This window comes from Heterodontus francisci, chromosome 1 (assembly GCF_036365525.1).
Source record: "Heterodontus francisci isolate sHetFra1 chromosome 1, sHetFra1.hap1, whole genome shotgun sequence".
Classification (NCBI taxonomy): domain Eukaryota; kingdom Metazoa; phylum Chordata; class Chondrichthyes; order Heterodontiformes; family Heterodontidae; genus Heterodontus; species Heterodontus francisci.
Genome location: NC_090371.1, coordinates 60,950,808 through 60,976,895, shown reverse-complemented (window position 1 = coordinate 60,976,895; position 26,088 = coordinate 60,950,808). Strand labels below are relative to the sequence as shown.

Here is a 26,088-nt window from a genome sequence, read left to right as displayed (position 1 = left end):
GTAGCTCTGTCTTTGGCAGTACATCCTATGCTGAAGGTATGGCCTCCGTTGCCTTCCTGCCCCTCATCCCTTTGCTCTACTCTCCTGATGCCTAGGGCTCTGCCCACCCTGTAGAGGAAGTTGCTCTTTGTCGCACTGGACCCGAAATTTGACAGTCGCTCTCTCATTGCCGGCCTCCGCCTTCCTTTTGCTCAAGTGGCCTCCCAATTGTATTTGGATGCCTTATCCTCTCCTCTTATGACCCCACAATGCTAGAATGGTGATGACTTCCTTCGCTGCTTGAGCACTTTTTTTTTAATTCATTCATGGGATGTGGGCGTCACTGGTTATGCCAGCACTTATTGCCCATCCCTAATTGCCTTCTTGAACCGCTGCAGTCCATGTGGTGTAGGTACACCCACAGTGCTGTTAGGAAGGGAGTTCCAGGATTTTGACCCAGCGACAGTGAAGGAATGGCGATATAGTTCCAAGTCAGGATGGTGTGTGACTTGGAGGGGAACTTGCAGGTGATGATGTTCCCATGCATCTGCTGCTCTTGTCCTTCGAGGTGGTAGAGGTCGCGGGTTTGGAAGGTGCTGTCTAAGGAGCCTTGGTGCATTGCTGCAGTGCATCTTGTAGATAGTACACACTGCTGCCACTGTGCGTCGGTGGTGGAGAGAGTGAATGTTTGTGGGTGGTGTGCCAATCAAGTGGGATGCTTTGTCCTGGATGGTGTCGAGCTTCTTGAGTGCTGTTGGAGCTGCACCCATCCAGGTAATTGGAGAGTATTCCATCACATTCTTGACTTGTGCCTTGTAGATGGTGGACAGGCTTTGGGGAGTCAGGAGGTGAGTTACTCGCCGCAGGATTCCTAGCCTCTGACCTGCTCTTGTAGCCACAGTATTTATATGGCTATTCCAGTTCAGTTTCTGGTCAATGGTAGTCCCTAGGATGTTGATAGTGGGGGATTAGCGATCATAATGCCATTGAATGTCAAGGGGAGATGGTTAGATTCTCTCTTGTTGGCGATGGTCATTGCCTGGCACCTGTGTGGCACAAATGTTACTTGCCACTTATCAGCCCAAGCCTGGATATTGTCCAGGTCTGTATTTCTACATGGACTGCTTCAGTATTTGAGGAGTCGCGAATGTTGCTGAACATTGTGCAATCATCAGCAAACATTCCCACTTCTGACCTTATGATTGAAGCAAGATCATTGATGAAGCAGCTGAAGATGGTTGGGCCTAGGACACTACCCTGAGGAACTCCTGCAGTGATGCCCTGGAGCTCAGATGATTGACCTCCAACAACCACAGCCACTCTCTCCACAGACCTGATGGCACCTATGTGCCAATGGCTGAGTCCCCCTCTGTGTCATTCTCCCTTTCAGCAAGCCCACCTGGAGTGGCCATGACTGGCTCCCCGGAGTATATCTGCCTCCCTGTACCTACTTCTCTAAAATTACCTCTGAGCGTAAAATTGCTCCTCGAAACATGTTTGCTGGCTTCATACATGCTAAAATGCGACCAGAGCTACTAATTTAGCTCAGTTTGTCTGCTGGCTTCAGGCACACTGCTAACTAGCATAAAGTCAAACATAGATATATCGTTCAGAGTCCTTTGAAGATATCAAAGGTCATCTAAAAACACTATAGCGCTCACAACTACACCAGTGTTCAATTATAAACAATGCTTATGGACCAAGCCTGGATTCCCTTGCCTTTACCTATGAGTGAGTTGATACAAATTGAATAGTTTGGCTATCCTTAATTTTTGTCACATTAAGGAGATACATGTAGGAATACACAGACATCCAAACATGGAAACAGCCGTTCGATCTAACCTGTCCATGTTGCCATTTACCCTCCATACGAGCAAATTGTTCTAATTATATTTACCCACCCTGTTCCTGTTGTCATATCCCTTCAACCCTTTTCCTTCATCTGTTTATTCAATCTAATCTTGAATGTTGACATAGTTTCTGTCTCAATCCTTAACTCTGGAAGCAGATTTCACATCCTCACAATTCTCTCTGTGAAGAAGCTTCTCCTCCACTCTCTTCGACATTTCTTACATTTAATTTTGTATCTTTAGCCCTTGTTCTCAACCCTGGAAACAGTCTGCTCCTTTCTACCCTGTTCCATCCTTTCATAATTTTGTAGACTTCTATCATATTGCTCAGTAATCTGTGTTGTTCGAACTAAAATAAAAACCCTGCTTTTTTCAAGGCTTGAGATGTATTTTAGATTTTTAGATTTAGATGTACAGCACTGAAACAGGCCCTTCGGCCCACCAAGTTTGTGCCAACCATTAACCACCCATTTATACTAATCCTACACTAATCCCATATTCCTACCACATCCTCACCTGTCCCTATACATCCTCACCTGTCCCTATATTCCCCTACCACCTACCTATACTCGTGGCAATTTATAATGGCCAATTTACCTATCAAGCTGCAAGTCTTTTGGCTGTGGGAGGAAACCGGAGCACCCGGAGGAAACCCACGCAGACACAGGGAGAACTTGCAAACTCCACACAGGCAGTACCCAGAATTGAACCCGGGTCGCTGGAACTGTGAGGCTGCGGAGCTAACCACTGATTTTGATTTCCTCGTACCAGGCAACAACCTTTGAAACTACACTGCACCCCCTATAAGTTCTCAATATCTTTCCAATGGTGTGAGGGCACCAAATTAGTTTTTTCTCAGGTGCAGATGTGACCCCTTTGCTCTGGCCCCAGAAACTGTGATGGTTTTGGTAGGACAGTGTCCCAGCACCTCCCCCTCCTCCACCTCCCTCCCAGTCACCAGCCCACTGAAATCATGTTTCACTGTGAGACCTTCCCTTTTGGTCAACTATGGCCTTGTCAGCGTTGGAGATCATGCTGGATATACCTCAGCACTTACACCGAGATGTGCCACTCCACAGATCTTTAGGGCACTATATTTAGAGTTTCAAATACAATTTAGAAATTCTAATTTTTAAAGCTTCATTATCGTTGCCTTAAAGTACTGAAAACATTTATTAGGGATATTGTAGGTGAAGTTCAACTTCCGTGGTGGGACACAAGATAAATACTAGTGGACAGTCTGCCTGTTATACACCCCACCCGACGTTCTTTTCATAATGAGTGGCCGATCCTCTACATTGGATTTGTGCCCCGGAAATTCTTGAGCTTCATCCCCATTGAGTCCAAAGTGGAGACCAGTTTGAGGAATTGAGACTTGAGATATGGAGAAGGGGGGCTGGGAAGAAGAAAACAAATTGTAACAATTTTTTTTTAAGAGATACAGCACTGAAACAGGCCCTTCGGCCCACTGAGTCTGTGCCGACCATCAACCACCCATTTATACTAATCCTATACTAATTCCATATTCCTACCACATTCCCACCAGTCCCTATATTTCCCTACCACATACCTATCCTAGGGGTAATTTATAATGGCCAATTTACCTATCAACCTGCAAGTCTTTGGCATGTGGGAGGAAACCGGAGCACCCGGAGGAAACCTACGCAGACACAGGGAGAACTTGCAAACTCCACACAGGCAGTACCCGGAATTGAACCCGGGTCACTGGAATTGTGAGGCTGCGGTGCTAACCACTGCACCACTGTGCCTATTTTTCAGTAACTCTGTTGCTATACAAAAAAGTTGTGCCCACTAGCACATTTGAATGAAGTTAAATTTGCAACTTTGATTTACAGCCACAATTTCTCATTGTTATACAGGCATCAAGTGCACAATAGGAACGTGATTTATAGGAACAGGAGTAGGACATTCAGCCCCTTGAGCCTGTTCCACCATTCAGTTAGATCATGGATGATCTGTATCTCAGCTCCATTTACCTGTCTTTGATCCATATTCATTGATACCCTTACTCAACAAAAATCTATCGATTTCCGCCATAAACATTTCTGTTCTGGGGGAGGGAGTTTGAGATTTTCATTATGCTTTATATGAAGAAGTGATTCTGGGTTTCATTCATGAAAGGTTCTAATTTTAAGATTATGGCTGGAATTTTATGCCCCACAAACGAGCAGGCTGGTGGTGGTGGTGGTGGTGGTGGTGGTGGTGGGGGTAGGAGTGGGGGGGGGGGGATAAAATTGAGTGGGAGGCAAAAAGGTAATTCCCGACGTCTTTCTGTCCCCACTGCAATTTTACGTGGGGTGGCAGTGGCAAGAAACGGCCTGCCCACCCCAGGCCAATCAAGGCCCTTAAGTGGCCAATTAACTGGCACTTAAGGGCCTCCGCCCACTGCTGCGGGTATTTTACCCTTGGCAGCTGGACAGTAGAAGCCTCAAAAAACCTGTCTGGTGAATCCAGGCGGTCTTCTTGTGGGCTGGTGGGGGGCCCTCCTTATCAGGCACCCTGTACCCCATTCAGGGCCGCTCCCGAAGCCCCAACCACCCCCAATACACAACACTCCACCAGTCCCCCTAACCAACCCGCCTTGCCTCGCCAGGACCTGACTGATAGTCCCCAACAAGACCCTAAAAACTTACCTCAGTTCCAGGGCCATCCTTCATCTTGCTTGCAATGGTTGGATGTAGTCCCAGTGGCACTGCTGGGACTAAGAGCTTCTGGCCCCCTGATCAGCAGGCAGCTCCATTAGATGGAACTTCCTGCCTCAAGGAGGTGGAAATCCCACCCAAGACCAATTAAAGGCCTGAGGAATGAAAAATCCCGGTCTGGCTTGCCATTGACTTTTCAGCCAGTGGATGGGGCCTCCCACCCAACACAAAATTCTGGCCTATGTCTCTCTTATTCTGGATTCCCCCACCAGAGGAAATAGTTTTTCTATATGTACCCTATCGAATCCCTTTATCATTTTGAAAACCTCGATCAGATTATCCCTGAACCGTCTAAACTCAAAGCAATATACAAGCCCAGTTTACCCAACGTGTCCTTATAATCTATCCCTTTAACCTCTCATATCATTCTGGGAAATCTGCGGCATACCCTTTCCAAGGGCAAATATCTTTCTTGAGATTTGGTGCCCAAAAATGAACGCAGTACTCCAGCAACATCTCACCACAGCCATGGCTGTCACTGATGCCTAAAGTTGATTCTATTATCCACCTTTTAAAGTCCATGGAAGATCTACAAGAGTAGCGACCATTCTGGTAACATAGTAATGTGATATGCCTCATAAGGCATTGCACTATTAATTTGTCTTCAATAGTTTGACATTTTGGAAGCAATTTTAACATTGGTCAAACTTCAGGTGGGTAGAGGATGGAGTGTTTGTGGCACTCACCTTATGTCCTTGCTAAGAAGTCAGAGTCATTTTGAGGAACGGCCTCTTTGGTTAATATTGGAGAGATGTGAGCACTGTTCCAGGGAGGGGAGCAAGACTACCTTGTCTTCACCGCAGAGCCGAACTGGGATACTGCTGACATGTCGGCAGCAAAAGCTGAGACACAAATCAAATCTTAAAGAGGGGAGGCAAATCCCCGAAGAAGGGTTTGAGGCCAGCTGTTGGTGAGAAGACTTTTGTCAGAGCAAAAGGAGCTCCTCCTGGCCCCACAATATCAATGCTATTTCATTTTTGGGAGAAACCTGCAGCGGTCTCTTTAAAAACCATTGGTAAGACCGTTCTGCACAATGTGGCAATGGGACAACCGTGCGTGACTTTAATGGAAATAAAAATAAGGCGGGATGTAAAATGGGCCTAGTTTTGGCCCAGGGGTAATGGGAAAATTCACTTCAGAGAGACTGGACAATTTCGCCAGAGCCACAACTGCACAAGAACCAGACTATAAGCCTTTTACTGCCTACTTTGGTTTGTGCTTTGAGACAAATTGTTCCACATTTATCTACATTGAGCTTAGTTTCAATGGGTCTAGCCTGCTACTTTCAAAATCCCATGAAGATTGGTTGCATTCCTCCTTATTATTTGCTCCACCTCTAATTCTACCATTTACAAACTTAGATTTGTTGCTTTCAGTATCCTCATAAAAATCATTGACATTTATTATAAATCACAGGTGTCCCAAATCTGAGCCTGCGATATCCAGATATGATCCTTTTCCAGTTTGAATATGGCAGTCCTGAGTCTTCTATGAGATCATTTTATTCAGTGATAACTCTCTTTTTTGTTACTGTTCCAGATTATGATGTGTGCTCAGGAGCTCCGTGTGAACAGCAGTGCACTGATAACTTTGGAAGAGTCCTGTGTACATGTTATAAGGGATACTACTTTGACCGTGTGAAACACAGGAACAGAGAGAAGCCATATTGTGTTGGTCAGTATGAACACTTGAACTATTGAATTCATGCCAGCTCTCACCCATCACACCTGTACAAACATCACAGCATCAAGCATTTACCTATGAACACCTTCATACCCACTGCTTTACCCACACTTACATACCCTCATAAAGGAGTTCATAGACTATGTCAATTTCATTGTTTCTGTCTGAATAACTATTTTGTCATCTAAAATTATTACTTAGTTAAAGATAAATGTATGAGGGAACGTCTTTGATGTAATTTGCCCGATATGAAGCAGCCCATCTCGCAAGCCAGCTGAAAGTGGTTGTTAAGTGAATATTGCAGCAGACAGAAACATAGAAAATAGGAGCATGAGTAAGCCATTCGGGCCTGCTCCGCCATTCGATAAAGATCATGGCTGATCGTCTAATTCAGTACCCTGTTCTCGCTTTTTACCCATATCCCTTGATCCCTTTGGCATTAATAAATATGTCTATCTCCTTCTTGAATACATCCTCCCTGCATCAAGCCTGTCTAGACCTGTTAGAATTTTGTAGATTTCTATGAGATCCCCTCTCATTCTTCTAAACTCTATTGTATATAAGCCTAGTCAACCCTAGTCATACATCAATCCTGCTTTCCCAGAAATCAGCCTAGTAAATATTCTTTGCACTCCCTCCATGGCAAGAACATCCTTCCTCAGATAAGGAGACCAAAACTGCACACAATACTCCAGATGTGGTCTCACCAAGGCCCTATATAACTGCATGAAGACATCCTTGCTCCTGTACTCAAATCCTCTTGCAATGAAGGCCAACATAGCATTCACCTTCCTAATTGCTTGCTGCACCTGAATGCTTGCTTTCAGCGACTGGTGTAAAGGACACCCAGGTCTTGTTGCACCTCCCCCTTTCCCAATCTATCACCATTCAGATAATAATCTGTGTTTCTGTTTTTACAACCAAAGTGGATAATCTCACATTTATCCACATTATACTGCATCTGGCATGCATTTGCCCATTTACCCAACTTGTCCAAATCACATTGGAGCCTCTTTGCATCATCCTCACAGCTCACTTCCCACCACCACCGCCCACCCCCCCCACCACCCACCCCAACTTTGTGTCGTCTGCAAACTTGGAATTGTTACATTTAGTTCCCTCACCCAAATCATAAAAAATGTAGTAAATAGCTGGGGCCCAAGCACTGATCCCTGTGGTACCCCACTAGTCACTGCCTGCCACATGGAAAAAGACCCATTTATTCCTACTCTCTGTTTCCTGTCTGTCAACCAATTCTCTGTCCATGCCAGTATATTACCCCAATCCCATGTGCTTTAATTTTGCTCACTAATCACTGGGGCGGCACAGTGGCGCAGTGGTTAGCACCGCAGCCTCACAGCTCCAGCGACCCGGGTTCAATTCTGGGTACTGCCTGTGTGGAGTTCGCAAGTTCTCCCTGTGTCTGTGTGGGTTTTCTCCGGGTGCTCCGGTTTCCTCCCACATGCCAAAGACTTGCAGGTTGATAGGTAAATTGGCCATTAGCAATTGCTCCTAGTATAGGTGGGTGGCAGGGAAATATAGGGACAGGTGAGGATGTGGTAGGAATATGGGATTAGTGTAGGATTAGTATAAATGGGTGGTTGATGGTCGGCACAGACTTGGTGGGCCGAAGGGCCTGTTTCAGTGCTGTATCTCTAAAAAAAAATCTCTTATGTGGGACCTTATCAAAAGCTTTCTGAAAATCCAAATACACCACATCCACAGGTTCTTCCTTATCTATTCTGCCAGTTACATCCTCAAAAAACTCCAAATGTTAAGCATGATTTCCCTTTTGTAACCCCATGCTGACTTTGCCCAATGCCGCTTATGCTTTCCAGGTGTTCTGCTATCACATCCTTTATAATAGACTCTAGCGTTTTCCTCACTACTGATTTAAGGCTAACTGGTCTGTAGTTCCCTATTTTTTCTCTCCCTCCTTTTTTAAATAGTGGGGTTACATTTGCCACCCTCCAAACTGTGGGAACTGCTCCAGAGTCTGTAGAATTTTGGAAGATGACCACCAATGCATCCACTATTTTCAGGGCCACTTCCTTTAGTACTCTGGGATGTAGATTACCAGGCCCTGGGATTTGTCAGCTTTTAACCCCATTAATTTCCCTAGCACTACTTTTTTACTAATACTGATTTCCTTCAGTTCCTCCCTTTCATTAGACCCGTGGTTCCCTAACATTTTTGGGAGATTATTTGTGTCCTCCTTTGTGAAGACAGGCCAAAGTGTGTGTTTAATTGCTCTGCCATTTCTTTGTTCCCCATTATAATTTCCCTGCTTCTGACTGTCAGGGACCTACATTTGTCTTCACTAATCTTTTTTCTCATCACATATTTATAGAAGCTTTTACAGTCAGTTTTTATGTTCCCTGCAAGTTTATTCTCATACTCTTATTTTCCCCTGCTTAATGAACCTCTTTGTCCTCCTTTGCTGAATCCATCTTCTATTTTTATAGGAAAAACAAGAATCAGATCAGCATCAAAATTCAGTGATATAGAAGCACAATCTTCTCTCTTGTATTGTCAGGTCTGTAAATCTGGTCAAATCCAAGGCAAAGCAAATTATGGAGGACAAGCTTATGGAATGCATTCAAAGATAATTTCCTAGATCATTATGTTGAGCAACCAAAGAGGGATCAGACTATTTTAGGTCTGGAGTTGTGCGATGAGACAGTGTTAATTAATAACCTTGTAGTGCAAAGGAGCCACTTGGGACGAGTGATGCTAATATGATTGAATTTTCTATTGAGTTTGAGAGTGATTTAGTTAAGCACAAAACTAGGGTCTTAAATCTCAACAAAGCAAGCATAGGCACAAGGGATGAGTTGGTTAAGGTAGATTGGGAAACTAGATTAAAGGGTATGACAGTAGGTAAGCAATGACAAATACTTAAAGAAATAATTCTTAATTCACAATAAGTATTCACTCCCTTCTGGAGTAAAAACCCATGGGAAAACCGTAGCTAACAAGAGTAGTTAAAGATAGTATTAGATTAAAGGAAGAGGCATATAATGCAAAGAGGGTCGTAAGACTGGGGGTTGGGGGTATTTAGAATTCAGCAAAGGACGACCAAGAAATTGATAAAGAGAAAATAGATTATGAAAGTAAATTAGCAAGATATGTAAAAACAGATTGTGAAACATTCTATAGGTATGTAAAAAGGAAGTAATTAGTGATTCTAAATTTGGGATCCTTGCGAACAGAGATAAGAGAAAGAATAATGTGGAATAAGGAAATAGCAGAGACATTAAGCAAATACTTTGGGCTGGATTTAGGTGAGCTCAAAAAATGACAGCCTGCATGCACAGGCTGCACACCAAAGAGCCGCCGCCATCTCCCACGCAACAGCTAATTTAAATTGCCAGGGCGGCCCCCCCCCCCCCCTCCAATCACGTGGAGGGGGCTGGCTGTCTGTCCCTGGCAATGGCATCAGCTGTCTGTGTGCAGGCGCTGGAGCCATTTTTAAAGGGCAGCCAGCCCCGCCAGTCAATTTGAATTTTTAAAGCAGTATCCCCCAAAATTTATTCAATAAATTTCTAATGCCCCTTTCCCACCTGCCAATAGCAATTACATTAACTATTTGCCCTTCCTCCCCCCGCAAAAGCACTAACTGTTTAAATCTGAACATCCCCCCCTGCAAACTGCACAAAGTTTAAAGTTCACCCCTTCCCACCATCCCCTACACCCATTACGTTTATTTGACACCATTACCCCCACCCCCCCGCACTGAAAATCTTACCTCCTCCCGCCCTCCCCACCAGTGTCAAGCTGGCTTTCCCCAGACATGGAATTGAGGGTGCGGGAGTGACAGCTGATGCACTGATTGCAGCAGGCCCGGAAAACAAAGGTAAATTTATTGAAATGTATTCATTTTATTGATTTAGGTATTGAAATTCAGATCCCATCGCCCAGCGGCGGGGGAGGGCCACCACATAGCCTCGCTGCTGCTGGGGGGATCGGGCCTGGCCCTCCCTGAGTTGACCTCCGTGGCGGGCTGCTGCCAGACCCATATTCCGGCACCACCCCCCCACCCCTCACCACCACGGAGCTCGATGTCGTGGGCGTGGTAAAATCCAGACCTTTGTATCTATCTTTGCCATGGAAGACACAAAAAACATTCTGTAAATAATGGGAAACCAAGGGTCCAATGAGAATGAGGAACTTAAAGAAATTAGTAAGAGAAAAGAAAAGTACTAGAAAAATTAATGGGACTAAAAGCCTTGGCACGATTTTGGGTTTTGGATTGGGACCCCAACATTGGGGTCAAATGAGGATCCTTGCTATCCCCCTCTGCATCCTCTTCCTCCTCCTCTTTTACCTCCTGCTACTCTCTTGATGAATTGTCTCCTTCCAGGGCCTTATTGTCCTCAAGGTCCAAACCTCTCTGAAGGGTAATGTTATGGAGAGTGCAGCAGACCACCACATTGACATAGGTCCTTGCAAGAGGGTATTGGATGGAACCAACCAGCTGGTCCAGGCACCGGAATTGCATCTTCAGAGGCCCAACGGCCTGCTTAATGGTTGGCCTGCCGAGCAGATGGCATTGGTTGTATCGCCTCTGTGTCTTTGTTTGGGTCTCCCACAGAAGGGTCAGTAACCATCTCCAAGAGATTTCCCTTGTCCCCTTGTATCCATCCACGCACTTTGGGGGATGGAGTGAAGATCCAAGGCAGCCTGGAATGGCAGAGGATGAAGCAGTCATGGCAGCTGCCAGGAAAGCGAGTGCACATATGGAGGATGCTCTTGTTGTGGTTGAAAACCATTTGAATATTGAGAGAGTGGAAGCCCTTCCTGTTGATGAATCTCACTGGCCGGTTGCTGGGTGCCTTGATGGCCACATGGATGCAATTGAAACCCAATGCCCTCTGTGCCGGTGCTGTCCCATCTGTGGCATAGTTAATGTAATCGCCACCCTTTTGAATATGGCATCTAGGACCTGCCTGATGGTGTGATCAGCTGCCAATTGTGAGATGCCTCTTAGGTCTACAGCTGTTCCCTGGAATGACCCAGTTGCATAGAAAATCAGGGCGACAAATACCTTGACATCTGCAGGTAAGGGACAGCCATGGAGGCTACAAGGCCTCAGGTCATTGTGGATCAGAGCACATGGGACTGAGATCAGGCACAGCCTCCTATGGCACTGATGCTCTGTCATTTGCAGGTAGCTCACTCTTGGGCAATAGACCCAATGTCTAGGGTAGCGCCTTCTTCCCCTTGCAGCCCGCTGTGCTCCTCTGGCCTCCTGCTGTCCAGGAGGTTGCAACTGCTGAAGCTCATCCCGGCTGCTCTGTCCAATGTCAGGGTAGCCTGTTCCCATCTGAACTCCCTCAGCCGGACTTTGTGTGTACAGCCAGGCCTTTCTCTGCCAAACCCAGGTGTGCAAGCGATGTTAGCGGGCTCACATCCCTGTCCAGATACCTACCACTCACCACTGAGAAAAACAAGTCTTCCATCTCCAGCAATGGTGACTCTGTGGCACTTTTGAAGTAGCTGAGCATTACTTTGTGCCTTTGCATTATCTTAATCAGCCCTTCCCATAGCCCTCATGGCCCCCTATAGTGTTCACGACTTGTACACCCTGCCATATTCTAGACATGGCGTCTTCCACGTTGCCTTCCTTTAAAAATCGTAAACTGATGCTGACGAGCCTGTTCATGAGCTCCTCAATAAGCTCAACAGACAGTTTATTGGAGGCATGCAGGGTTGCCATTCCCTCTCTCCTGGCTTCCATTTAAAAATGGCATCACATTCCGGAGGCAGTGGGACCCAGTGCCGACCTCCGAAACCACAATCTTTAAATAGCGTGAGCCCCCGCTCCCGCCGCCAGTGGGCTTCAGAAATCCAGTCCATCCATATTTGGTGGGAAAAGTATAAAAGATGAGAGACTGGGAAATGTTGGTACTTAGAGGGTCCAGGGTGTCCTTCTATTTTTTTTAATTCATTCATGGGATATGGGCGTCGCTGGCCAAGCCAGCATTTATTGCCCATCTCTAATTGCCCTTGAGAAGGTGGTGGTGAGCTGCCTTCTTGAACCCCTGCAATCCATGTGGGGTAGGTATATCCACAGTGCTGTTAGGAAGGGAGTGTCAGGAGTTTGACCGAGTGACAGTGAAGGAACGGCGATATAGTTCCAAGTCAGGATGGTGTGTGACTTGGAGGGGAACTTGCAGGTGGTGGTGTTCCCATGCATTTGCTGCACTTGTCCTTCCAGTTGGTAGAGTTTGCGGGTTTGGAACGTGCTGTATAAGGAGCCTTGGTGCATTGCTGCAGTGCATCTTGTAGATGGTACACACTGCTGCCACTATGCGTCAGTGGTGGAGGGAGTGAATGTTTGTAGATGGGGTGCCAGTCAAGCGGGCTGCTTTGTCCTGGATGGTGTCGAGCTCCTTGAGTGTTGCTGGAGCTGCACCCATCCAGGCAAGTGGAGAGTATTCCATCACACTCCTGATTTGTGCCTTGTAGATGGTGAGGGGATGACTTTGGGGAGTCAGGTGGTGAGTTACTCGCCACAGGATTCCTAGCCTCTGACCTGCTCTTGTAGCCACGGTATTTATATGGCTGCTCCAGTTCAGTTTCTGGTCAATGGTAACCCCCAAGATGTTGATAGTGGGGGATTCAGCGATGGTAATGCCATTGAATGTCAAGAGGAGATGGTTAGATTCTCTCTTCTTGAAGATGGTCATTGCCTGGCACTTGTGTGCCGTGAATGTTACTTGCCACTTATCAGCCCAAGCCTGGATATTGTCCAGGTCTTGCTACATTTCTACACGGACTGCTTCAGTATCTGAGGAGTCATGAATGGTGCTGAACATTGTGCAATCATCAGCAAACATCCCCACTTCTGACCTTATGATTGAAGGAAGGTGAAGCAGCTGAAGATGGTTGGGCCTAGGACACTATCCTGAGGAACTCCTGCAGTGATGTCCTGGAGCTGAGATGATTGACCTCCAACAACCACAACCATCTTCCTTTGCACTAGGTATGACTTCAGCCAACAGAGGATTTTCCCCCGATTCTCATTGACCTCAGTTTTGCTCGGGCTCCTTGATACCATACTCTGTCAAATGCTGCCTTGATGTCAGGGGCAGTCACTCTCATCTCACCTCTTGAGCTCAGCTCTTTTGTCTATGTTTGAACCAAGGCTGTAATGAGGTCAGGAGCTGAGTGGCCATGGCGGAACCCAAACTGAGCATCACTGAGCAGGTTATTGCTAAGAAAGTGCCGCTTGATGGCACTGTTGATGACACCTTCCATCACTTTACTGATGATTGAGAGTAGGCTGATGGGGCGGTAATTGTCCGGGTTGGACTTGTCCTGCTTTTTGTGTACAGGACATACCTGAGCAATTTTCCACATTGCAGGGTTGATGCCAGTGTTGTCGCTGTACAGAAACAGCTTGGCTAGGGGCGCGGCATGTTCTGGAGCACAGGTCTTCAGTACTATTGCCCGAATATTGTCAGGGCCCAGAGGCTTTGCAGTGTCCAGTGCGTTCAGTCATTTCTTGATATCACGCGGAGTGAATCTAATTGGCTGAAGTCTGACATCTGTGATGCTGGGGACTTCAGGAGGAGACCGAGATGGATCACCAACACAGCACTTCCGGCTGAAGATTGTTGCAATTGCTTCTGCCTTATCTTTCGCACTGATGTGCTGGGCTCCCCCATCATTGAGGATGGGGATATTTGTGGAGCCACCTTCTCCAGTTAGTTGTTTAATTGTCCACCACCATTCACGACTGGATGTGGCAGGACTGCAGAGCTTAGATCTGATCCATTGGTTATGGGATCACTTAGCTCTGTCTATCGCATGCTGCTGATGCAGTTTGGCACGCAGATAGTCCTGTGTTGTAGCTTCACCAGGTTGACACCTCATTTTGAGGTATGCCTGGTGCTGCTCCTGGCATGCTCACCTGCACTCTTCATTGAACCATGGTTGGTCTCCTGGCTTGATGGTAATGGTAGAGTTGGGGATATGCCGGGCCATGAACTTGCAGATTATGGTTGAGTACAATTCTGCTGCTGCTGATGGCCCACAGCGCCTCATGGATGCCCAGGTTTGCATTGCTAGATCTGTTCAAAATCTATCCCATTTAGCACAGTGGTAGTGCCACACAACACGAAGCAGGGTATCCTCAATGTGAAGGTGGGACTTCGTCTCCACAAGGACAGTGCGGTGGTCACTCCTACCAATACTGTCATGGACGGTAGGCAGATTGGTGAGGACGAGGTCAAGTATGTTTTCCCATCTTGTTGTCCCTCACCACCTGCCGCATACCCAATCTAGCAGATATGTCCTTTCGGACTCGGCCAGCTCGGTCAGTAGTGGTGCTACCAAGCCACTCTTGGAGATGGACATTGAAGTCCCCCACCCAGAGTACATTCTGTGCCCTTGCCACCCTCAGTGCTTCCTCCAAGTGGTGTTCAACATGGAGGAGTGCTGACTCATCAGCTGAGGGAGGGCAGTATGTGGTAATCAGCAGGAGGTTTCCTTGTCCATGTTTGATCTGATGCCATGAGACTTCATGGGGATATGAATCACAGAAAATTAACATGCAGGTACAGCAAGCAATTAGGAAAACATATGGTATGTTAACCTTTACTCTAAAGGGATTGGAGTCTAAGAATAAAGAAGTTTTACTCTATTTAAATAGGGGCATAGTATGACCACACCTGGAACACTGTGTACAGTTTTTGGTCTCCTTACCTAAGGAAGGATATACTTGCCTGAGAGGGAGTGTAACAAAGGTTCATTAGACTGATCCCTGGGATGAAGGGATTGTCCTTTGAGGAAAGGTTTAGCAGATTAGACCTACATTCCCTCTAGTTTAGAAGAATGGGAGGTAATCTCATTGAAACATATAAAATTCCTCATGGCTTTCGCAGTGTAGATGCTGGCAGGAAGTTTCCCCTGGCTTGGGAGTCTAGACCTAGGGGCCACAGTCTCAGAATAAGGGGTCAACCATTAGGACTGAGATGAGGAGAAATGTCTTCACTCAAAGGGTTGTGAATCTTTGGAATTCTCTACCACAGAGAGCTGTGTATATATTCAAGACAGAGACTGATGGATTTTTGGCCACTAAGGAAATCAAGGGATATGGGGATAGTGTGGGAAGATGGAGTTGAGGTAGAAGATCAGCCTGATCTTACTAAATAGCAGAGCAGGTTTGAAGGGCCGAAGAGCCTACTCCTGCTTGTATTTCTTATGTTATGTTTTTAATTACAGTAAAGGCTTCAGCCAATCCATTCATGATGATCTTCATCAAATTTGCTTCCAATTTCCACCCTTCTCTCACCTTTACATGGTCTATCTCTGACACTTCCCTTCCCTTCCTCAAACTCTCTGTCTCCATCTCTGGGGATAGGCTGTCCACTAATATTCTTTATAAGCCCACCGACTCCCACAGCTACCTCAACTACACTTCCTCATACCCTGTTCCCTCCCATTCTTCCAGTTTCTCCATCTCCGACGCATCTGTTATGATGTAACAACGCTTCTGATATTTCATCCTTTCTCCTCAACTGAGGATTCCTCCCACTGTGGTTGACAGGGCCCTCAACCATGTCCAACCCATTTTCCGCACTTCTGCCCACATCCCTTCCACTCCCTCCCAGAACTGTCACAGGGTTCTGCTTGTCCTCACTTTCCATCCCACCAGCCTCCACATCCAAAGGATCATTCTCTGCCATTTCCGTCACCTCCAGCGTGATCCCACCATCAAACACATCTTCCCTACCCCCTCCTGTATCAGCATTCTGAAGGGATTGTTCCCTCAGCGACACCTTGGTCCACTCCTCCATCACTCCCGGGACCTACCCATGCAATCGCAGGAGGTGTAATACCTGCCCTTTTACCTCCTCTCTCCTCACCGTCCAAGGCCCCAAACACTCCTTCCAGGCGAAGCAGCAATTTACTTGTACTTCCTTCAATTTAGTATACTGTATTTGCTGCTAACAATGCAGTCGCCTGTACATGGGGAAACCAAACGTAGACTGGGTGACCGCTTTGCAGAACATCTCTGCTCAGTCTGAAAGCATGACCCCGAGCCTCCGGTTGCTTGCCATTTCAACACCCTCCCCTGTTCTCATGTCCACATTTCTGTCCTTGGCCTGCTGCAGTGTTCCAGTGAACGTCAACGCAAGCTCGAGGAGCAGCCCCTCAATTAGGTACACTACAGCCTTCCAGACACAACATTGAGCTCAACAATTTCAGAGCATGACCGGCCTTTTTTTCTTTTATATTTTTAAAATTATTTTATTTTATTTTTTAAACATGTGCCTGTCTTAAATTTGATTTTTCATGTTGTGCTTTTGGACAAAGCTGTTCATTATTCTGCCATTAACACTCTCTCTGGACTCATGCTATGTCTTAAACCACAATCATTAACACTCTTTTTGCCTTTATCCCATGACATATTTGTTATTTAATCTCCTCTGCCCTCTGTCCTATCACACACCTTCCCTTTTGTTCTCTTTCCCACCACTGCACAGCGCCCCCTCCCACCCTTCGCTTGCTTAAAACCTAATGCTTTTCTAACCGTTGCCAGTTCTGATGAAAGGTCACAGACCTGAAACGTTAACTCTGCTTCTCTCGCCACAGACGCTGCCTGACCTGCTGAGTATTTCCAGAACTTCCTGTTTTTATTTCAGATTTCCAGCATCTGCAGTATTTTGCTTTTACATTCATGGTAAATACTGCAAATGGGCAAAATGCTGTCGTGGGAGCATAAATTCATAAACTGTATGCTTTTAAATCTCTTCATTCTTGTGTCCATCTGTTTTTCTGGAAGTATTTGAGTTTGTGCCTTCAGCTCTTTCATTCTGAAAATTATTTAAAATAATATTTGTCAAATTCTATGTGCTAGTACTTGGTTAATGCTAAATGCCATCTATCCAAAGCATCTCAAGTAATAACTTCCCTTCCTACCCTCGCTCGGTTACTTCTCGCGTTCCTTATGGATCTATCCTTGGCGCCCTCCTGTAGCTCACAGCTGACATCATCCAGAGACCCAGGGTTTTTTCACACGTTTACCTAGATCTATCTCACTACCACCTGTATAGACAGCTCCAATGGCTCTGTGTTGCCAGTCTGTTCTAGTCTTAGACATACCACAGTTGCCTCCAGCTAAATGTTGGGAAGACCAAAGCCTTAATTTTCAGCCCCACCACAAATTCCGTACCCATACCACCGATTCTATTCCTTTCCCTGGCTACTGTTTCAGGTTGAACAACCTTGGCTTTCTATTCAACCCTGAGCTGAGCTTCTGACTCCATATCCTCTCCATAACAAAAATCTATACTTCTGCCTCTATAAAATTGCCCATCTTTGACTCTGCCTATTTTCTGTTGAAATCCTTATCAACACCTTTATCAGATCCAGAGATAACTATTCCATTGCTGCCCCATCGTCCGCCCTCTGTAAACTTCAACTCATCAAAATCTCAACTGCCTGTATCTTAACCCACACCATGAGCAGAATTGTGGCCTACATAAGTATTGAGCCCTAACCCAGGAAAATGGGTGAGGGCTGGGATAGATAATTCAATAAGTATCACTGGATAATAATCAACAGCAAGAATTGTGGCAAATTTTCCCCTCCTTAACACAGAGATCCCGAGGTTAATTGTAGTATCCCTTACCATACCATACAGCTATGTGAATTAGGAGCAGAAGCAGGCCATTCAGCCCATCGAGCCTGCACCGCCATTTAATAGGATCATGGCTGATCTATTTCTGTCTCGAATTCCACACTCCCATCTACCCCCGATAATCTTTGATTCCCTTGCCTAACAAGAATCTATCTACCTCCGCCTTAAAAATATTCACCTCCACCACCTTCTGAGGCAGACAATTCCAAAGTCCACAACCCTCCGAGAGAAAAAATTTCTCCTCGTCTCTGTCCTAAAAGGGTGACCCCGAATTTTCAAACAGTGTCCCCTGGTTCTGGACTCACCCATAAGAGGAAACATCCCTTCCACATTCACCCTTTCAAGACCATTCAGGATCTTATATACTTCAATCAAGTCTCCCTTCACTCTTCTAAACTCCAGTGAAAACAAACCCTGCCTGTCCAACCTTTCCTCATAAGACAACCTGCTCATTCCAGGTATCAATCTAGTAAACCTCCTCTGAACCACCTCCAGCGCATTTACATCCTTCCTTAAATAAGGAGCCAGAGAGAAATAGTAAGAATGGCCCAAGAGATTAGAATGGCTGTACATGTCGGTGTACGAAAAACCAAAGCCCACATAAGGCAACAGTTTGACTGGCCAAAACGCGACAAAGATGTGTTGGTATGCTATTTTGGCTGAGATCTGCTAACTCGCCACAGACAAGAAATGAAACCTGGGAACTTTCTGATTCTTATGATCAGCTGTCACTATCTTAACCAGTTGAGCCATAAAGGAAGCTGGAAAAAGATCATTTAAAAGCAATTTCATTTTAAAACAATTTTCTTCAGCTTATTGACTCATATTTTAAATGTCGATTTGACAGATATTGATGAATGCACCAAAAGCAATGGTACTGTATGTTCTCACATTTGCCTCAACACACCAGGGAGTTACCAATGTGCATGCAAGGAAGGCTTCTATCTTAAAGAGGATGGGAAGACATGCAGCAAAAGTGAAAGTGGTAAGTTATGAGCTGATAAAGAATAAAAATGCTTTGGTTTTTGATTAGGTTATTTTACCTTAATAGATTGACGGGCAACTCCACCTTATTTATTCAATGAGGATAAGCTGAAAGGTTACTTACTATTCTAGTTTTTTCTTTCACATGTGTCCTTGTAAAGAAATCTGCTAGTATCAGAAACTGTACATAATTGTACTTAAGGAAGATAAGCAATTGCAAATGATTCATAGATAGTTAGATGACCATTATCAAACCACTATTATTTGCAATTTGTCTTTTATGACTTGTTTGCATTTGGAACAACTTTTCATGAGATGGGAAAATGTAAGGTTACAGCTCATTTTCAAATGGGATTGAAGTGCACATGATTCTGCTTTAAAAATTGCTATAACATTGAAGCCCCTTGTGAATGTTTTTGAATATCAGTTGCTTGATGTTGTAATGAAGGTCATGAAACGTTGCCAAATGCAACACTGAAATGCTCTTAAGGGGTAGTTTTTCAATACACACTGATCCCCTAGTGGTCCAGTAGCTTGCTTTACTTCACTTTATATTTAACTGTGAACTTTACAAACTTAAATTAATTCACAGCCAGTTTGTGAGCTCTTATTTTGTGATATCCCTTGTGTTTTTATACTAACTAATTCTGCAAAATGATAGGATTCATACTTTCTTTGCAAGTCCTTTGCAAGACTATGCTTACCTTATGGTATGGAATGACAACAAACCTGTAAAAAAGGGGACAGGACAACAAAATGCATATTCTCCCTTTAGCTCAGAGCCCAGATTTGAATCCAATCTAAACTTAAAGTTTCATTTGTCTGCTGGTTTGAGGATCCTAGGTGAAATAAGTTTGATTTCCTTCAATTTTCTGGTTGAGGTGTGCCATGGAACAGAATTGACTATCTCATTAACTGCAGTCAGAGGACTTCTGAAATAAGGGCTGCTTTTATGAGGCTAAGGCACATTTTAGAGTGGAGTATAAGGAGATTTAGTTTGTATATAACCCATTTGTTGCTCTACAAAGAAGAGGTAGATGCTGATACTGGATACCTAAATTGACAAAGGGTTCCATTTTCAGGGTTGACATCCCTCACCTTAACGGATAATAAATTTACTTGCAAAAAAGCATGGAAATGCAGTCATTAGGGGGACCGACAGATGTTTCTGTAACCATCATCATGAGTCCTGCGTGGTTTATTGCCTCCCTGGTGCCTGCGTAAAGGACATCATGGAGAGGGTGCAGAATATTCTGCAGCGGGAAGGACATGAGCCAGAAGTTGTGGTACACGTCTGTGCCAACGGCATAGAGAGGGCAGGTATTGAGGTCCTATGGCCAGACTTTCAGGAGCTAGAGAGGAAGTTAAGAAGTAGGACCCCAAAGGTTGTAATCTCTGCATCACTCCCAGTGCTGCATGCCAACAGGACTAGGAATACGAAGAGAGGAAGGATCAATGCACGGTTTGAGGCATGGTGCAGGAGGGAGGGCTTCAGATTCTTGGAGCATTGGGATCTGTCCTGGGACAGGATGCACCTATTTCAAAGGGACAGGTTGTACCTCAACAAGACTCAGAACAATGTTCCTTTGGGGAGGTTCACTAGTGTGATCAGGGAGAGTTTAAACTAAGTCGGCAGGGGGATGGACACCAGCATATAGAAGTAGGACAGCTATATAAAGGAGTGAACGTATTGGATATGTCATGCAGACCCCCACCTCCAAGAATGAGGCATATTAATTTTGCCATATGAACATTGATTTTAAACTATTGCTGGAGTGAAGAAATGACTTGCTTGAAGATCACCAGACACTGGGCTGGAAGGACATTTGCATACTAAGAGATGCTGCTTGTGGAGACAAAGGGCTATTCCCTGCTTCAATTAACCCAAATGGATTTTGATCACCAGACATTGAAGGGGTAAGGAAGTGCGTTCCAGGACCTGCTGAGATGATACAATCCACAGAGCCAGGACTGGTTAAACAAGTCTAACTGGCTGGTCCAGGTTTTTCTGAACTAGCCACAGGACAGTTTGAATTCAGAAGGCAGTGTGTAACTGAGGCTGGAACAAGGAAGTCTCTCTCTCTCTCTCTCTCTCTCTCTCTCTCTCACTTTCTCCCAGCTACTGGACCCACAGAAGACATGTACACCTCAAGAGATAAAAGACTCCTACATTGGAACAAGTTGAAGCGTGAACTGGACCCCAGCGAATTGTAAGACTTACCGGCAACTAATGACTCCACATTGAACTTAAAGGATTGTAACTACCAGATATTGCCTCAAATTTTTCCCCTTTATTCCTTCTACTTTTTCTGTCTCTATCTGCGTGTTTGTTTATCACGTATGCATGCTAGCGTGGTTGCGTCACATATTCATAGTCATTAACCAGATTAGAGTTTACGATTAATAAACTTCTGCCTTTCTTGGTTAAATCTAAGGAAACCTATTTGATTTCTTTGCCTTGCAATTGGAGCAGTGAACAAGGATTCACTAAGGGGGAGCTAAAAACACTAAAATATTTTCAAATTAACCCTGTTACAGTTAAACCAGGGAAAGGCTGAGAGGGAAACCCTGAGATCCTTTTTCACCTGGTCGTAACAGAAATTTGGGGGCTACCGTCTGAGATTTTACCCACAGGCAAACAATAAATTGGAAGTGTGGAGCCAAATTGTTCCCAATCAAAAAAGAGAAAAGATTTCAATACAGGTTTTCTTGTGGTTATGTGTGCTAGAATACCAACATGTCTGCGACTGAAACTAGTAGCTCCCCAAGCCAAGGTCAAGTAACTTGGGATAAGTTAAAAGCACTGTCAATGGAGGAGTTGAGGAAAATGGCTGAGTGTGGGATTACTGTACATGACAAGGCTAGGAAGTCTGAACTCCTAAGACTAGTGGCCAACTATTTTTCCCTTGAATCTGAAGAAGCAGAAACAAAATTAGAAGTTGACTCCGACAGGGTATTGCTAGCAAAAGTACAATTGGAACACAGGAAACTTAAATTTGAAGAAAGAGAAAAAGAGACAGCGAGACAAGAGAAAGAGAGCCGGGGAGAAAGAAAGAATGAGCCTTCCAAAAGGAAGGTGAAGACAAAGAGAGGGAGGAGAGAGAAAGAGAAGGAACCTTCCAGAAAGAATGCGAAGAGAGAGAGCTGAAGCAGCTTGAGTTAATTAGGGGTGACAGAGTAACCCCAGTGAAAGCATGGCCAATATGGAGGAGCATAATTCAGGGCTGGGTACAGAATTGTTAAAACTTTCCCAATTGATCCCAAAATTCAATGAGGGAGACGTGGAAGCATTTTTTGTGTCTTTTGACAAATTGGCAAGGCAGTCAAAGTGGCCAGCTGAGCTTAGACTCTGCTGTTGCAGAGTAAATTAACCAGAAAAGCCTGTGAGGTTTATTCCACATTGCCAGATGAGAGTTCATCAAATTACGAACTGACAAAAAGTGCTATCCTCGGGGCATATGAGTTAGTACTGGTAGCCTATCGCCAAAAGTTTAGAACCCTCAAGAAGCAAGCTAATCAAACGTACCTGGAGTTTGAGAGAGATAAGCAGCTGGCTGTTGACCACTGGTTGAGGGCACTTAAAATAAAGCTCAGCTATGAAAATCTCAGAGAAGTAATTTTGCTAGAGGAATTTAAAAACTCTTCCCACTCTCTATAAAGACACATGTAGAAGAGCAGAAGGCTCATAGAGCCCGGCAGGCAGCAATCCTGGCTGATGAGTTTGCTCTTAGTTGTAAGTCAGCTTCCCGGGGGAAAACCTTTCCTAATCACCCCCACAAATCCGAAAAGGACAGAGGGTGGGAAAATGACAGAAGCCCAAGCAGTCCTTGGAGGAGAAGACAAGCAGAAGACACAGAAGGCCCGCCTCCAGCCAAAAAGGAAGGTGCTATAAGTAGGAGTGAGACCCGGAGACCTGTGTGCTTCCATTGTAATAAAGAAGGGCATGTAAGAGCTGACTGCTGGAAACAAAAGGGAAAACCTGTAGGGTTAATCAGGGCACACCTGCTCAGTGAAGTAGAGAACCTGATGGAAAGTACAGCAGAACAAGCTGTGGCTTTAACTGCAGTAAGAGTGAGACCCAGGAAGTCTACTGCTGTAAGTGCAGGAAAATTTAATAGGATTCCTGAGGGTTATCAGGGTTTTGTGTCAAAAAGGAGAGTAACCCCACACCCTTCAAGTGGGGCAAGCAAGCACATAGTAATCCTCAGGGACACAGGGGCCACTCGATCCCTTTTACTGAGAAAGGACCTGACCTTTTTCCCAGAGGGTGCAGTAAACTCAAGAATGGTGGTGAATGGTATTGGGTGTATGCCCGTACCTTTACACCGGGTGCACTTGGACTGGTGACCATAGGGATTGTCCCTAGTTTGCATGTGGACGGGGTTGACTTGCTCCTAAGTGAAGATCTGGCGGGGATGAAGGAGGTAGCTTATCCAGTAGTGAAAGAGAGACCTCTGGAGGTCAGAGAGACGGGGCAGTGCCAGGAGACGGTCCCCTGCAGTTTCCCTGAATGTGTAATGAGTGTGGCCATGATCAAACCACCTCCCCCAGAGGAGACTGAACTGACACTGCAGGCAGATGACCATGAGGTCTGTCTATCTGAGACTCTCTTAGGAAAGTTAGATGACCCAGGGAATTAATTAAATGGAACTTACCTAGCTGAGGCTTGGCGAGCTGACCCAGTACTGAGAAAGTTAGCACAGGCTGCCGAATCTGAAATTGAAGAAGAGGAAGTCCCTGATTGCTACTATTTAAAGAATGAGCTCCTGAAGAGGAAGTGGAGTTCTCCTCACCGACCTGAGAGCAAGGAGTGGACAGTGGTTCACAAGTTAGTGCTGTCGCAGAGGTACTGGAGAGAAATGATAAGAATGGCCCATGAGATTACAGTGGCTGTACAAGTCGGTATATGAAAGTAGACAGTAATGTGATTGGCCAAAACTGCACAAGGATGTGGCGAAGTACTATAGGAGTTGTTACATGTGCCAGGTTGAGGGGAAACCCCAACCTATGGTGAAAGCTGCACCCCTAAATCCTTTATCGGTGTTTGGAGGACCCTCCAGCAGAGGGCAGGTGAACTGTAAGGGAACCCTGCCGAGAACAAAAGGGCAGAGGCAAGCACAAGGCAGACAACCCATTAGAAAGGAACAGGGAAAAAGGGACCAAGAGGGCAGGTTAAAGGATGTCTGGGAAGAATCCTGGATGAAAACGCCTACTGTCCGGTCAGCCAACCCCGAAATGTTAAAAAAATTAGACCCCACATTTTATTTTTCTTTATTCATTCACGGGATGTGGGCGTCGCTGGCCAGGCCAGCATTTGTTGCCCATCCCTAATTGCCCTTGAGAAGGTGGTGGTGAGCTGCCTTCTTGAACCACTGCAGTCCATGTGGGGTAGGTACACCACAGTGCTGTTAGGAAGGGAGTTCCAGGATTTTGACCCAGTGACAGTGAAGGAACGGCGATATAGTTCCAAGTCAGGGTGGTGTGTGACTTGGAGGGGAACTTGCAGGTGGTGGTGTTCCCATGTATTTGCTGCCCTTGTCCTTCTAGTTGGTGGAGGTCGCGGGTTTGGAAGGTGCTGTCGAAGGAACCTTGGTGCATTGCTGCAGTGCATCTTGTAGATGGTACACACTGCTGCCACTGTGCGTCGGTGGTGGAGGGAGTGAATGTTTGCAGATGGGGTGCCAATCAAGCGAGCCGCTTTGTCCTGGATGGTGTCGAGCTTCTAGAGTGTTGTTGGAGCTGCACCCATCCAGGCAAGTGGAGAGTATTCCATCACACTCCTGACTTGTGCCTTGTAGATTGTGGATAGGCTTTGGGGAGTCAGGAGGTGAGTTCTCGCCTCAGGATTCCTAGCCTCTGACCTGCTCTTGTAGCCACGGTATTTATATGGCTACTCCAGTTCAGTTTTCGGTCAATGGTAGCCCCTAGGATGTTGATAGTGGGGGATTCAGCGATGGTAATGCTGTTGCATGTCAAGGGGAGATGGTTAGATTCTCTTTTGTTGGAGATGGTCATTGCCTGGCACTTGTGTGCCGTGAATGTTACTTGCCACTTATCAGCCCAAGCCTGGATATTGTCCAGGTCTTGCTGCATTTCTACACAGACTGCTTCAGTATCTGAGAAGTTGCGAATGGTGCTGAACATTGTGCAATCATCAGCAAACATCCCCACTTCTGACCTTATGATTGAAGGAAGGTCATTGATGAAGCAACTGAAGATGGTTGGGCCTCGGACACTACCCTGAGGAACTCCTGCAGTGATGTCCTGGAGCTCAGATGATTGACCTCCAACAATCACAACCATCTTCCTTTGCGCTAGGTATGACTGCAGCCAGCGGAGGGTTTTCCCCCTGATTCCCATTGACCTCAGTTTTGCTAGGGCTCCTTGATGCCATACTCGGTTAAATGCTGCCTTGATGTCAAGGGCAGTCACTCTCACCTCACCTCTTGAGTTCAGCTCTTTTGTCCATGTTTGAACCAAGGCTGTAATGAGGTCAGGAGCTGAGTGGCCCTGGCGGAACCCAAACTGAGCATCACTGAGTAGGTTCTTGCTAAGCAAGTGCCGCTTGATGGCACTGTTGATGACACCTTCCATCACTTTACTGATGATTGAGAGTAGGCTGATGGGGCGGTAGTTGGCCGGGTTGGATTTGTCCTGCTTTTTGTGTACAGGACATACCTGGGCAATTTTCCACATTGCCATGTAGATATCAGTGTTGTAGCTGTACTGGAACAGCTTGGCTAGGGGTGCGGCAAGTTCTGGAGCACAGGTCTTCAGTACTATTGCCGGAATATTGTCAGGGCCCATAGCTTTTGCAGTATCCAGTGCCTTCAGTCGTTTCTTGATATCACGTGGAGTGAATCGAATTGGCTGAAGTTTGGCATCTGTGATGCTGGGGACTTCAGGAGGAGGCCGAGATGGATCATCAACTCGGCACTTCTGGCTGAAGATTTTTGCAAATACTTCAGCCTTATCTTTCGCACTGATGTGCTGGGCTCCCCCATCATTGAGGATGGGGATATTTGTGGAGCCACCTCCTCCAGTTAGTTGTTTAATTGTCCACCACCATTCTCGGCTGGATGTGGCAGGACTGCAGAGCTTAGATCTGATCCGTTGGTTAGGGGATCGCTTAGCTCTGTCTATCGCATGCTGCTTACGCAGTTTGGCATGCAAATAGTCCTGGGTTGTAGCTTCACCAGGTTGACACCTCATTTTG

General features: G+C 45.7%; 1 protein-coding gene across 2 annotated transcripts in view; it reads left to right on the top strand.

Moving 5' to 3' along the window:
- Positions 1–26,088, top strand: part of ccbe1 (collagen and calcium binding EGF domains 1) — a 427,427-nt gene that overhangs the window by 351,314 nt on the left and 50,025 nt on the right. For both annotated transcript variants that reach the window (XM_068048170.1, XM_068048099.1), the window contains exons 4-5: positions 6,092–6,226; positions 18,736–18,873. In XM_068048170.1, the coding sequence (XP_067904271.1) occupies positions 6,092–6,226; positions 18,736–18,873 (273 nt within the window). The remainder of the gene's footprint in view (positions 1–6,091; positions 6,227–18,735; positions 18,874–26,088) is intronic.